Source organism: Taeniopygia guttata, chromosome 9 (assembly GCF_048771995.1).
Source record: "Taeniopygia guttata chromosome 9, bTaeGut7.mat, whole genome shotgun sequence".
In the NCBI taxonomy this organism is placed as follows: domain Eukaryota; kingdom Metazoa; phylum Chordata; class Aves; order Passeriformes; family Estrildidae; genus Taeniopygia; species Taeniopygia guttata.
In genome coordinates this window covers 2680843-2694936 of record NC_133034.1, presented here as the reverse complement: position 1 = coordinate 2694936, position 14094 = coordinate 2680843, and the positions used below count along the sequence as shown (strand labels likewise).

Here is a 14094-nt window from a genome sequence, read left to right as displayed (position 1 = left end):
TCTGAAAGATTCTCAGCAAATAATTGTTGAAGAGACTAGGTAAATTGTTGAGTGGACAAGAGGTAACACAAGGAAGAGAAAGAGGGAGAAAAAAGAGTGGACAAAGACAACAGATGCAAACGCAGGGTGTGAAGCAGTCTGAGGTATGGCTTTTGAGCTTCCCTGGCAGGAAATGCTCCCTTAGGACATGCCTGTTCAGAGGCCATCATCTGCTGCTGCTGCTGCTGCTGGCTTCTCTGTGCTGTGCTGTGCTCTCGCTGCATGTTGGGCTGCCCTCTCTCTGCTGCACGCAGGGCTGCACTGTGGCTGAAGCTCTGATAACTAACATGCTTGGCCAGAATACCACAGCACAGAGCAGGAAAGGGGAGTAAGTGATGGGCTGGAAACTGAAAGCCAGAAAATTTCAGGAGAGCAAAGGAATATTTGGTAACGTAAGGTACTCCACCTCCTTCATTTTTAAGCATTTATGTTGCCACGCACATGAAGTTTCAAATCCTCAAGTGTCCATTTTTCTAAAGAAGAAAAAAAACTAAATAAGCACTAGCCTGGGACAGGGAGTCTACACCAATTATGTACTCCATCATTTATTAAAACTGGTGCCACTTAGCATTATGTATTCCCTTTCCCCACAGAAAATTTATTTTATGTGAGGCCCTGCTGTAAAGTAAAAACACACTCAAAGTTGCTTCTTATAAATGCAACATGTTCTTTGGCAGGTCAGTCCATGTGGAAGGACTAACTCAGCTGACAAGAAAGAGTCAAGGGCTGGAACCCACCAGCTTGTGTCTGGGCAGATTCCTAAGCCTTTTGCAATGGGTACAGAACCATCCTTGCATGACAGGCACAGAGTAGCAGCATACCCCAAATCCAGTTTTTACTTGTAAAATAGGAACACTGGTCATGGTACTACCCTCAGGTTTACTTTAGTAGTTACTTCTGTTTACAGCATTGCTCATCTCAGTCACCTCATCTGTTTTTGCTGAAGTTGCTTATTTTCTACAACTGGCAGATTCTGAACCTGATGTTACAGGTTTAAAATTCTTAGAAAAACCTTAAAGAAAAGTAACAATACAGTACAGCTTAATGAATACCCCTCTACCCCACCTGGAAATCAATGCAGTGAAAGAATACAGAAAGCAGTGTAACTCTAGGTAGAATATAAAGAAACACAGTATGTTATTCTTCCCCTGCATGTAATTATGAAAAGGATATTGCTGGAGTTCTGGTTTGTCATTGCAGTAAAATCTAACAAGATCTAACAGCTTGTTGGAATTCAACAGAAATAAGCTGAATAAGCACAGGTGACAAAGCTGGACCATTAAACCAGTACATAAGCCTTGGCAAACAATCCAGTATTGCTTCACGTATTTCAAGTTTCAAATCAAACAAGACCCTCGCCTCACTTTATCCAATAATTTCAACAATAAAAACCACTTCACCATATTAGCCTTATTTGAGTTCCATTTCCCTTCTAGGAAAGCAAGCACCTTGTATTGTCTGGCAGACATTGGGGGTGTATGTGATCCACTAACTTCCTCAGTTCTGAAAATTTTTATCTTCCTAAGTATTAACCAGTTGCACCCAATTTTAATTTTTTTTTTTTGACAGAGATAAGGTCACTTAATTGAAAAACATGTTTTATTCCACCTTTAAAAAGGTAATTGCAGACTGTTACATCAGAAAGCAATAGAATAAAAACCTTTATTGTTCCACCTTTGTCAGAGTTCATTTTCTATGGATATGAATTTTTGTAACATAATTTTGTTACTTTAGAAACTTCAGCTCCTTAGAGACTTAATGTGGAGTAGCAAAAAAACCTTCAAAACCAATCCAATCCCATGTCTTCAAGTAAGATACCACTTGGGCACAAGGAATCTAGGATTAGAATCAGTTAGATCTTCCACCACCTCCCTTTCCTGTGTTCTTTGTCCTCATTTCATGCCAAGCTTTCACCAATGGTTCTCTGTTCTTCCATATGAGCTCGTGGCCGTAAGTCACGTACCACCTGGGAAAGAAAGTCAAAGTTAAAGTTAACTGTGACTTCCCTCTGCATCTGAGGGAAAACAGGCTGAGCCTGAAATCAAGGAAATATTCACTAAAAGAGACAAGATAAACTAAGGCACAAAGAACGTGATTGGAAAACAGCAGGTAAACCACTCATTCTCTTGACCCCAAACAGTTAACTTTGTTGTTCTCATTTGTCTCAGTCCTGAGAATGAACAGTTTTCCTGCCTTTAATTTCAAGCTGTTGTGATTTCTACTTAAAAAGGCATAAAAAATTATCTCCCTTTAAAAGACTGTTAAAACAGTTCTGTTGCTTGTGCTGATCCTTACTGACAACACAAGGGAAAGTGTTCTTTCTTCCTCTATATACATAACAACTGCTCCATAAAGAACAGCCATGTTCCATTCAAGATGAATTTTCTTCTACATGCACCTAAAGATTAATCTATCAACGTATTCTAGCTTTGTTTATATTCACAGACAATTATATGCTAATACATGAATGTCAACATAAGTGATTAAGCAATAGAGGTTATGGTGGAGAGGCAGGAGAGGAAACAATCACATGGAAATAGGTCGAAGGTTCTCTCCCAAGCCCAACTCCACACCTGAATCCTGAGGAACAAAAGCACTTTTCTGTGAGCCAGCAGCCAGTGAACTGGCAATCCCTTTAAATCATACAGCTGCTTTCTAAAGTGGGAGGCAATGTATAGAAAATACTTTGGTCATTCAACATAGGTCCTAAATAAGGCCCTTTCTCTTTTAGGATGAAGTGACCAAAATCATCACTGAGTAGAACAAACAGCTAAAACATATGTAGGTGAGGAAAGCAAGAAATTTGCCAGCTCCAGATAATTTTTACTGCAACTGCTATCCTCTTTTAATATGTGAACCTTACCAGTGCAGATTGTTCCTTCATAACAATGAACAAGCTGATTCAGATCCATCAGGACAGAAAGCAGTTATGAATCAGCAAGACTACATCAGATGCATTAGTGATACCAGAGACAGGGAGAAAGGGAGACTGTACAGCACAGAACTTACTGACACCAAAGCCAAGAAATAGGAAACAATTTGGTCTACAAGCTGGTTTGCCTTTAAGTCTGGCCTAGTGAAATCTCTTTTCAAATGCCTACCTAAAATATCAAAAAATGCACTTAGGAATAGGTGTGCAATTGGGTAGAAGGGGAAAAATTCAGTGTAGTTCAAACGTGGAACAATACAGAACTGTTTCCTATAAACTCGTTTCTAGTAGTTCTTACTAATTAGGAAGAACTAATTTACTAATTTGTTCCCAAAAAGGCAATACAACAAGACTAAGAAAACTGCACTTGAGGCTGCTCATAGGAATTTGGCCTAAGCTTTTATTAACTCTGTAGCTCTCTGTAAATTGGCAATTAGAGGAAAAACACTGACACAAAGACATTTTTTTATCTCTTTAAAGTTATTTTAATTTGTCCAGTCTGTCTTTTGTGAGAATCTTTTCTGCCCTGTGACTCTCTTCAATGTGCTGGCAAGTGCAGGACAGAAACAGTCAGCCCAGGTTAGACCACCTGACATTTAATCCATGATTCTAAGGCAGTTCAGCTCAATTCTTTCAGTTCATCAGTTAACAATTAATTTTATTTTTCCATAAAAATTTACGGCACTAAAAGGGTAAAAGTGAGTTGCACTCCTTGCTAGTTAAGACACCTTTACAGAAAAAAAACCCACACTTCAGCAAGATAGGAAGAGAAAAATACAGGATTAATTTAAATACAAAACAGAGTTAGTAAATACAGACTTACATTCCAAAGAGAGCTCCCCCAAGGTGTGCAGCATGGTCAAAAAGTCTCCAGCCTAAAGCAAGCCCTGCAGTGTCAAATGCAATTATGGCTTTTAAAGCCTAGAAACGAGAGAACATGGAATTGACAGGATCAGTCACAGCATAAAATGGCCAATGATAACAGTTTTCTATTCTAGCACAGAGCAAAAATTTGGAATAAAAAAAACATCCTATAGATTTTGTATAAAAGAAATTACTGTAATTTTTTTTTTTTTTTAAACAAGCGACTCAGTCCCAGCTGTATTGTGCTGTCAAAATACAGATGTGAGCAGCTACAGAATAGTGCAGGGTGGGAATGTGTCCTTTTTTAAAACTCAGTCCCTTCCAATCTTCATTTCTAAAGCTACAAATACATTCCAAACTTGGGTCAGGAGGAAACAGGAATTACTTGAAAGACTACATGCTATAAAAGACACCACAAAATATGCAACTGCAATATTCTCATTCTCTAATTCTAGGATTTAATACTAGGATGAAATGAAATGGTACTTTAGGCAGGATTTCCTTCCTTAAGCATAGGTGTTAGAATAGAAGCTCCATTGCTACACTAGCTTGTTTAATTTGAAAGCTCATTACAGTACAGGTAAGGCAGATTAAAGGAGTTTGTAAAGTTTAGATATACAGTTATATAGCTGGGCCAAAATCATTCTAATGTTTCTCGTGCAATAGCTGATATTGCTCTTGTTTTGCAGCGAGCACTTGCTCGTGGCAACGCTCTCTGTGGCTCTACCTATATTTCCACTCTGGCCACCTTTTTAAAGAAAGATGCAGTTAAAGAGTAGCATGCAAAAAAAACCCCAAAAACCCCAGCTCAACCCAAGCAGAAGTGCAAGAAAAACATGAAGGCTACATCTAAGAATGTTTGTTCAAACCTGTAAGCTTCACTTACAAAGAGTATTAAATCTCATGATCTTGGAATGACCTGCTCAACTGCTTTAAGCAGTAAAACACCTTTAAGTAGTGGACCAAACATGATTAACTTATTAAAGCAAGATAAAGCTTTTCTTAAATGTGGCAGTGGATGCGCATAAAAGAACTTAATGAAACAAAAAGAGGAGTCCTAGTACTACACATAAAGACAAGGCTCAGTAGCCTACTTCTAATTCCAACAGTGCTCCTAAAAGTATCAAAAGATGATATGCAAAAGAGAAGGCAAATGTTCCTCCAGGGCTGGAATATAATCTTGAGAAGTGAAATTCTTTGTTTCTCATCTTGATAAATTTTTCTTTAAAGACCACGTAGCAGTTTTACATCAGCCTGTTTCAAGTGCTGCTATAAAAATACCACCCATCAGAAATAACAGGATGTGTATGTAGGTTTCCTCAGACAGATGAACCTAACTCCCTCCCATCTTCTTTCACTTCTTGGGATTAGATCTGAAACAGACCTGTGGAGGATGGAATTTAGGATAATTCTGAATTCACCACACTCTGTTGTAATGGCTCTGCTAGGCTGCAACAATTCAGAATCGATCCCTGGGATTCCAGGGCCACTCTTCTCTTTCAAAATAAATTTAACAGCTTAGAAACACAGAGGAAGAGACATGCTCAGATACTGAAGAGGGTGGGGGAAAATGTTTTGAGAGTAGCATTTCTTTGAAGTTCAAAGGCACTTACACTTCCTGCTGTAAATGTGAACATCGGAAGAAGGATGATGGCCAGTTTTGCCTCTGGCATCTTGGTACACACAGCTGCAAGGACAGTCATTATAGCTCCTGACTGAAATACAGGAAAATACATCAAGGCAAGCTAAGATGTTACATAAAGGATAATATACTTTTCTGCATGTGAACCTGTTTTCCTTTTGGCTTTTATTTTCAAATGCAGCCCTGTGGTAAACCTCAAAGTACAAAGCACACTGAAAAGTTAAAAAAACCCAAAACAAAACAAACAAACAAAAACAAACAAACAAAAAACCAAACCAAACCAAAACAAACCAAGACACCACTATTTAATTTCAATATTTGGAATTATAAATACTGGGGAAAAATATCATTCAAATCCTCTTATATAATTAAGAAATACAGACTCCTGAATTTAAGATAATGATTTCTGAAAATGTGCTTTTTCCCAAGTAAACCCTATAAATCTAATACGTATTAATCAAGCATAGACCCATCTGATGAAGCAAAACACTCTGAAGCTTGTACAAAACCAAGAAAAATAACAGATGGACAAGAACAAAAATCTTTTGATAATGAAACAAGTAATTCCCTAGACTGTACTAAACTGACCATGGGGTTTTGTATCCCTGAAATATCTCAATGGAAAGGCTCCAAATGCAGTAAACTAATGCAATGTGTGGTAATTTCAGTAAGCTCAGATCAGTAAGACTAAGGGAAAGTAACTTGCTCCAGATACAGTTCATTCATAAGGCAAAGGGACAGTACACAGACAGCATTTCTGAAAGCTCTAACTTCAGCACAACTAAGTATTTTTTTCATTCTAACAGAATACTATGACTTTGGGCTTTTATCAAAATTATTTCGTATAGTAAGTTAAGCCTTTAAACCTGGCAAACATCTAGGTTAGCCTCAAATTTAATGCAAGTTAAGTGTTTTAAAACATTCTACTACTAAAAATACTTGGAAAGAACTGGCAGCTGCAGAAGCTCCTCAGCCTGTCTCATATCGTTCATCAGGTGAGACTTCTGGCAGGAGTGCTGCCCTTCCTGCACAGCATGCCCTACAACTTCCACTGGGATCACATGCTGAGTTTGATTGTCTGATTCCATTATCTCTTTCCAAAGTATTCTATTTTTAATTAGAGAAGACTGCTACACAATTACAAAACATAGTTTTTGCAATAAAAAGTTACATAACTGATCTGCTCAGGGACAAGAGCTCCAGCTGTTCAGGACTCATTCACAACTCTCAGCATTAAGTGGTGTTGGCTCTGGGCAGCTGCTGCAGCAGAGGTAACAGATCAGAAGAACAGGCAAGTTGTTGCACAGGAGAACCAGTTCATACCTGGTTACTTGATTTTGGTAAATCTTTCTAATTTCCATTACCCCGAATATACTCTTGGCTTTTAAAGAGGTGAAAGAATACAGCAGGCTTTCAAATTGGCTTCATGATCAGTGTCTGATATTCCAAGATACTTACAGCTCCAAGGGACGGTTCAAACCTTCCCGTGGCCATTTTAGCGACATAACTGACAAAAGTGGAGATAACCCCTGAAAAAGAGAAATTACTACTGGAAATTATGGCAGCAATGCAGACCACCATCAATAACTACAAATTAACTGTCATCTTTTGTCACAAAATTTCCGAGAGACTGTATTAAGAGTTATTTTATTTTGGTAGTAAAGCAGGAATTAAAATCAGATATGGTTTTATCATATTTCAAAGCCCAGTATCTTAAACCCACCAAAAAATCTGTATGACAGCAAAGTAGTATTGCCTTTAGTATAAACCAATGTGTGGGACTGAACAATGGCCATCTGTCATCATATAGCTATTAACCAAGCACACATTTTACTTGTATGAACACATATTTATACTTTTAAGTGTTGTAAATATAAATATATTTAACATTACCAGCAGAAAGATATACTGCAATGAACTGCTCACAGCCCAGAAGAGAGACAATGCTGCTGGAAAAGCTCCATAGAACATACATATTTGCTGCCATGTGGAAGAGAGAGAAGTGACTAAACGTAGAGAGCAGCATCGGAGAACACAGGGCTCCTACAAAAGAGAAAAGCAATGCACATAAAGTCAGTATTTTAATTTGTTTCAACTTACACATCATACAGACTAGAAATTTATCAAGAGACACTAGGATAATTATGCCTAGATTCTCAAATACAAGCTAGGAAATAAACCCAGAAATGGAACAAATTTAAAATTCCAGGCAATGCCTTTTGGAAAGGTAGAACATATACCCCAAAGATTTGGAAGCTGTAATAACAGGGGATTGTTTCATAAAAAACATTATCTTATGACATGTTTCCTATGCTTTGAAAAAGAAAAAAGGTATTTCATTTATATATGTATATGGTGAATGATTTTTAATACATGAGCAGCCATATAAAATGAATTTACAACAAAGACGAACTCAGAAAAATAGTTTTCCTTTTTGAAAAAGCTACTAGCTCTCCTCACTGAAATGTCAGCCTTGAAAATGCACACAAGCCAATTAGCAGGTTTGAAGGTCAACATTATTTAAAACAGGAGTGTTTGGGGTGACATGCTCAGATCTGGGTAGCAGATATCTTTAGCTTTGGAGTACGTGGGGGAACTGGTTGAGTTTCCATGTTTTCAACAGAAATTAAGAGGTAGCAGGAAGTACCTTGCAAACACATTTGTCTCCTTGTCCTTTTAATTCTTTTCTCTGCTGTAGAAATGAAACCTCATTTTTCTGACATTAAATATTACTAATTTTTTTCCCTAGGTTAATATTTTCAGGACATTTCACACACAGTGAAAGCCAAGTTAGTGCTTGGGTTTGTTTGGGTTTTCTTAATGTGACTGAAAGCACAGCTTTGAAGCAAGGACTCTGTACACAACCTCAACACTAATCCTTGTCTATTGATGAAAGCATAGTGTACATGACTGATGATGGTTCTGCAGCCCACAGAACATTAAAGGGGGGCAATAATCACATTTGAGTCTAGTTTATGAATGGCACTATGCAGTACAGCTTATCTTCCTCCACTCAGTGGCTTGATTTGCACTCTGTCCAAGAAAGCAGTTTGGCTGATGTCACTGGGAAAGCACCTCTCAGCTGTACTCAGGCAGGAGCTGCATCCCACTGCACGCAGGAAAAGCCCACATAGCAGGCAACAGTTTTGATGTTACAATATTTAGAAAAGTACCAGTTGTGTTTGCTTTAAAAAATCAGATCCATTACTTCTAACATTCTTCCCCTCAAACCATTTTCTGCCTAGATGGAATAATGTGTTTGGGCATGACTGAGATTGCTTGTGGGTGATGGAGATCTAAGTAAGCCATGTGCCAGTTGAGCCTTCTGCAGTATTATTCTGTTGCATCTCTGTGTAGGAAAGGCACCCAAATTATTGTTCACTTACTGGAGGATGGATTTGAGGTGAAATATGTAAACATAATCCGTCGCATGCCAGGCAGTCTCCACAAACAGAATACAAAGACATTTGCAGCTATGATACCTGTGAAGAGGGGAAAAGAAAGTATGAAAGCAAATTGCAACTGTAATACACCATAATGCTTACTGAAAGAAAGCATTTAAAAAGGCAGCTTGTAGATTTGGACTTTTTCTTCACAATTCCATTAAAAGCAATATCTACTTCTTACTTTGTACACAGTTTAGAAAAGGCAATGAAAAATACTGAAAGCTACATTCATCTAGTGTAAGTCTTTCAAAAATATGACATTTAATTGCAACTGTTCTAACATACAGTGTAATAAATCCAACAGTCCAGAAAGATCTGTGCTGAGAAGGTTCAAGCTATGGTTTCAAAGTGCTATATTCGATTGCAGAATCAATGAAACAGGAGCCAGCTAAGAGGTCCCATTTCCTGCCCCTCTTGCTGTTTATTTCTAAATGCCACCGATCTACTGCACAGTTGCATTTAAGTGCACAAGAGGAGAAGACTGGGGGAACCATACAAATACAGAGTACACATCCTGTCCATTTCTGGGGGGGGAGTTCTGGTTTTAAGAAAATTGTAAAGTTGAATTGGCATTGCTAGGGGTTAGTGACCTTTGGGAGACAGCAAACACACAGCTTTTTACTTCACAGCTGTTATTGCTATCTTACTTTACTTTGAGTAGGAGTGTAAATTATTGGAAATATAATGAAAATGTATTATTTCTTGTTTAAAGTGCCTTCTCTGTTTCTGTCCAAGCATTTAGGTATTTTAAATGTTTTATAATAGCTGGAAACATGAAAGGTGAAAATAACTGTTAAATGGCATTTAAGTAACCTTACACTAACAACCTGCTAATACAGATTCAGTAAATACTCAATGTAGAATATGTAGCAGGACATAGGGCTCAACTACTGAATTCAAATCAAGTTCTCATTAATTTTGTTTCACACATTACATTTATCTTGGGGATTTCAGCTGGCATTAGGCTAACCAATCAAAACTACATTGTAACTAAAGGAAAGCTAAAAGGCTAAAGGCTAATTTTCTGCTACTTTTCATATGGCATACTGCAAATATGTAACTACTATGGAATTTTTCAGTCCCACATTTCAGTGGCACATATCCACCTATTTTTCTAAAAGCATTTGCTGTTTTTCATAATTCGTGCACAAAATATTGCTGGGGGAGGATTTTACTTAATCCTCCACACTCACACAGATGCACAGGAACTTTTTTAAGGCACACAAAAAATAGTTTGTGAGAAGGAAAGGTAGCAGAAATAGTGTATGTGCAGGTGTAAATTTACACATGCTTTGTGCCCAACAACCTAAACATGGTATGAAAGCCATCTGTTTAAATATACTGTACCTGTTTGCCATATTTCTCTTCCTGTGAATGTCTAATACTTGTAAGCTAACACAAACCTGTCACAGTCCGCTGACCCTCAGTCAGGTTATTCCACCAGCTGTTAACCTGGAACAGAATTGTTGTCCATCAACGCCACCATGAAGCACTTGCAATTTCAAAAATAGCCATGTAAAGCTTATACGTTTTTAAGAATGGAAAGCATTTGTTTGAAATCTGTGAAGTAAATTGGTTTCAATCTTCTTTACTTCTGATAGCTTTAGCTTTTCAAGTTGACATTTCCTTACTGAAGAACAGCTATCTACCCTCCCTTTCAAAAAATACCCCAATAAGGATGAAGAGTTTCTCCAAAAAGAACGGGGTTACATCCTTTTGCACAACTCCAGTGGGTTTACCCTGCTTGCAATAAACAAAGATCTAGCCCATAATGCTGACTTTAGCAGATTAGCCAAAGTTAGCATAAATCCTGCCTCAACTAAGCCTCACCCTAATGCTGTCTAACATCACACCACCCACCTTTGAGTGATTCCACTTTTTGCCAGGATCACTTTTGCAGAGGTGGCTCACAAGATGTGGAATCCATTCCCCCTTGCGTCCAGTTCACCCAGCCCTCCTCCAAGTTTAAAACCCCTGAAAAAGTTTTTTTGAGTGCAGTCAGTCCACAGACAAATTGCACCCCCCTTTCCCTTCCTCAGCTTTTGCAATAATTTGGGACATATATTTTGCTGTATACATCAATGACCTTCCAACCATATTGATGGGGACAATATCATAAAAATTATCTGCAGGTTGGATGCAGGGGATGTAATGCTGTATGAAACAAAGTATTCACTATATGATATCAAAGTAACACCTCCACTAAATATTTTGTTTAATTCTCTGGCAGAGGATATTCTTCAGTATAAGAACACAGAACAGACATAATTTTTCTAAAATACAACGATTATAGACCCTCAGAAACAACAGGGGGAGTCCTGAACTCTTAGAAATAGAACTTACCAGTTGAAGATGGGGATTAGGAGTTTAAGCCTATTAACAACAGGGCAGTTTAGTTTTCTTTTTTGGATAGCTAATCACCAGATCTTCCCCTTCAGGTTTTGAAGGAAAACAAAAGTATAAAGACATAATTATTTAAAAATATTAAGTGCTGATCTCAATCTCCCCTGCAGTTCATATACACCAAGCAAGAAAGTATGCTGGGATAAAGGTAATTTTCTTTCTAGCAGCTTATACATGGTTCTGTGTTTTAGATTTTTGACCAGGACAGTACTGATTACACACTAATGTTCTACATTCTGGTGAATGGTGTTTGCACAACATCAAGATCTTCTGCATTTCTCACTCTGTGGCTGCAGGTTGCAACAAGCTGGAAGGGGACACAAACAAGCAGATGATGTGAACTAACCAGAGATATTCCCTACCAAATAATGGCATCCCCCAGAAGAAGGGATTCAGGAGCTTTAACATATTTTTCTCATGAAATGGCTGGGCAATGGTCTTTCCACAGGAGATTGTGAGTGACTATCTATGCATCACTTGTTTTCTTCTCTCTTCTCACACTTACTAAACAAATTTTTGGTGTTTATTTTATCTTTACTCCCAAGTTTTCTTGCTTTTCTTCTTCCCCCAGCTCACTGGGGGTTTGTGGGGGCCATGAGCGAGGAGCCACATGGTGCTGCCCACCAGGGTTATCACATGCACCCATTTCCACAGCAGTGCTGGTGTGCACCATGCACATTAGAAAAATAGCTTCTGTGTGTCCTCAAGAGGATCCCCAGCCTCTCCAGCTCCAGCTCAGCCCTACTTCCCTTGCACAAGCAGACCCAAAAGAGTATCAAGCCTGGTCTATCACAAGCCAGTAGTAACCTTGAAACAAATGCAAACATACATGAATGTTTAGGTTAGTTTTAAGTATACTAAATTAAAAACTAAATGGCTGAGACTTTTGGGATGCCAACTAAATTTATAACAAATCTTGCAGCAAATGTTTGTTCTCGCTGTTCAAACTCAAAAGTACTTGTGTGGAAATGTCAGCTCTTAAAGTAAAAAAGCCCTTTAAAAACTTGTATTTTTAAGGGTTTAGAGGTTGAAAATACAAATTCATTTCAGAAGCCAGAGCACTAAAAAGCCTTAAGCATAAGACTGAAAATTTAATCTAGTTCTGTCCTCTGGGAATTCATGTTCACTTTTGAGAGCACTTAAGATAAAGCAAGAACATTTGCTGGTGTTTTTTTATTATGAAAAAGCAAAGAATACCTAGTTTAGATGAAAAAATTCCTACTACTGACCTCTCTTTCCTGCAGTTCTGGGTGAAGATTATATATTTCTCCATTATTCCACTATAACCTTCGCAATGATATTGAGTTACAGATCTCTAGAATTAATTCTATCAGTTTTCCTTGCAAATCAACTTATCTACTGTAATTTTTTGAGAAGGCAATATTTCTGCAAGTTCCAAATCAGAAAACCCAGGACAAGAATCGGTTGTACAAACGATGCTCACACCAGAGGAGATGAATGTGCCTGGCACTCCTGTGTGAGCAGCCCAGCCTGGCTCTGCGTACCTGCTTTCTGAAGTCGCCTCTCTTCTGCGGCCGTATTTTATCCATCCAGTCCGCCCGAGCTTCCTCAAAGTAGGTCTGGACGCGCGACTTGAGCGACTCGTACTGCCAGATGGCGGCGGAGCCGAAGGCCGAGCCTGTGAACTGGGGGACACCGGACAAAGGCTCGGTGACCGCTCTGCCCAAAGGGCATCCCGGGCTAATGCCACACCCAAGGGATGCCAGCAACTGGACCTGTGGCACCGCTGACCAGCGGGACTCACAGCATGACACGGGCCTTGAGGCTGGAAAACACCTTTAAGAGCATGAGTGGTGGTCAAGCCAGCACCACCACTGAGTTCACCATGTCCTCGAGTGCCACATCTACGTGTTTTTTGAACACTTTCGGGGATGGGGACCCCACCACTGCTCTCGGCAGCCTGTTTCAATGCTTTGCAACCTCTTCTGGAATTTTTTCACCCAAATATCTAATCTAAATCTCTCCTTGTGCATCTTGAGGCCATTTCCTCAGGTTTACTGAATGTTCAATGTCACGGGATGATGCTTTATCAAAAAGGTTCACAAAACTCCTCAATGATATTACTAAGTTCTCCGAAACTGAATGAAAGTAGGATCCCTTTACAGTCTTTTCACTGATTTAGCTCAAGTTACTTTGTATTAGCTCATTATAACGCTACAGTATTTGGCCAAACACCTTGCGTTAGCTTTGAGGGGCTGAGAAGCGAAGCCCAGGGAGGAAGCATTCCCTTGGGACAGATGGAATATGCTCCGTACGGGCCGGCTCCGCTCAGCGGGCACAGCACCCGGCCCGCAGCAGCCACTTACCCCCACGGCGAACAGGAGCGGCTTCAGCAGGCGGCGCGGCGAGGGGCGGCCGGCGGCCGCGGTGGGCGACGGCGGGCAGAGGCTGCGGCGCGGCGGCGGCGGGGCGGGCCGCGCCTCGGCCGCGGCTGCCGGCGGCTCCTCGGGCCGCGGCCGCGCCCGGCGGAAACCCCGCCGCGGCTGCAGCAGCAGCAGCGCCAGCCTGCGGGGCAAACATGCGAACCGTCAGCACCGCCCGCCTCTTCCCTCCCTTCCCTCCCGTCCCCTTCCGTGCCGCCGCACCTGTGCGGCCGCGGAGCCCCGGCGCGGGCCCAGCACCGCCACGCCATGTTGGCGCCTCCCGAGCGCTTCCGGGGCAGCCGGGAGACATCTTCCCGCCGGTGGAGCCGCACGGCGGAGGGCGGGAACGGCTGCGGCTGCCCGCGGCTCCTGGCCGCTCCTCACGGC

General features: G+C 40.3%; 1 protein-coding gene across 2 annotated transcripts; it reads right to left on the bottom strand.

The window, feature by feature from the left end:
• Positions 1 to 1620: 1620 nt before the first annotated feature.
• On the bottom strand, positions 1621 to 14083 carry PARL (presenilin associated rhomboid like). Of its 2 annotated transcripts, XM_012575431.5 has the most exons (10): positions 13930 to 14083; positions 13651 to 13849; positions 12829 to 12969; positions 10324 to 10372; positions 8861 to 8956; positions 7368 to 7517; positions 6933 to 7003; positions 5446 to 5547; positions 3792 to 3889; positions 1621 to 2005 (listed from the first exon to the last, which is right to left on the bottom strand). In XM_012575431.5, the coding sequence occupies exons 1-10, from the start codon at positions 13974 to 13976 to the stop codon at positions 1888 to 1890; spliced, it is 1071 nt and encodes a 356-aa protein (XP_012430885.4). In that variant the 5' UTR covers positions 13977 to 14083; the 3' UTR covers positions 1621 to 1887.
• Between the last annotated feature and the right edge of the window lie 11 nt (positions 14084 to 14094).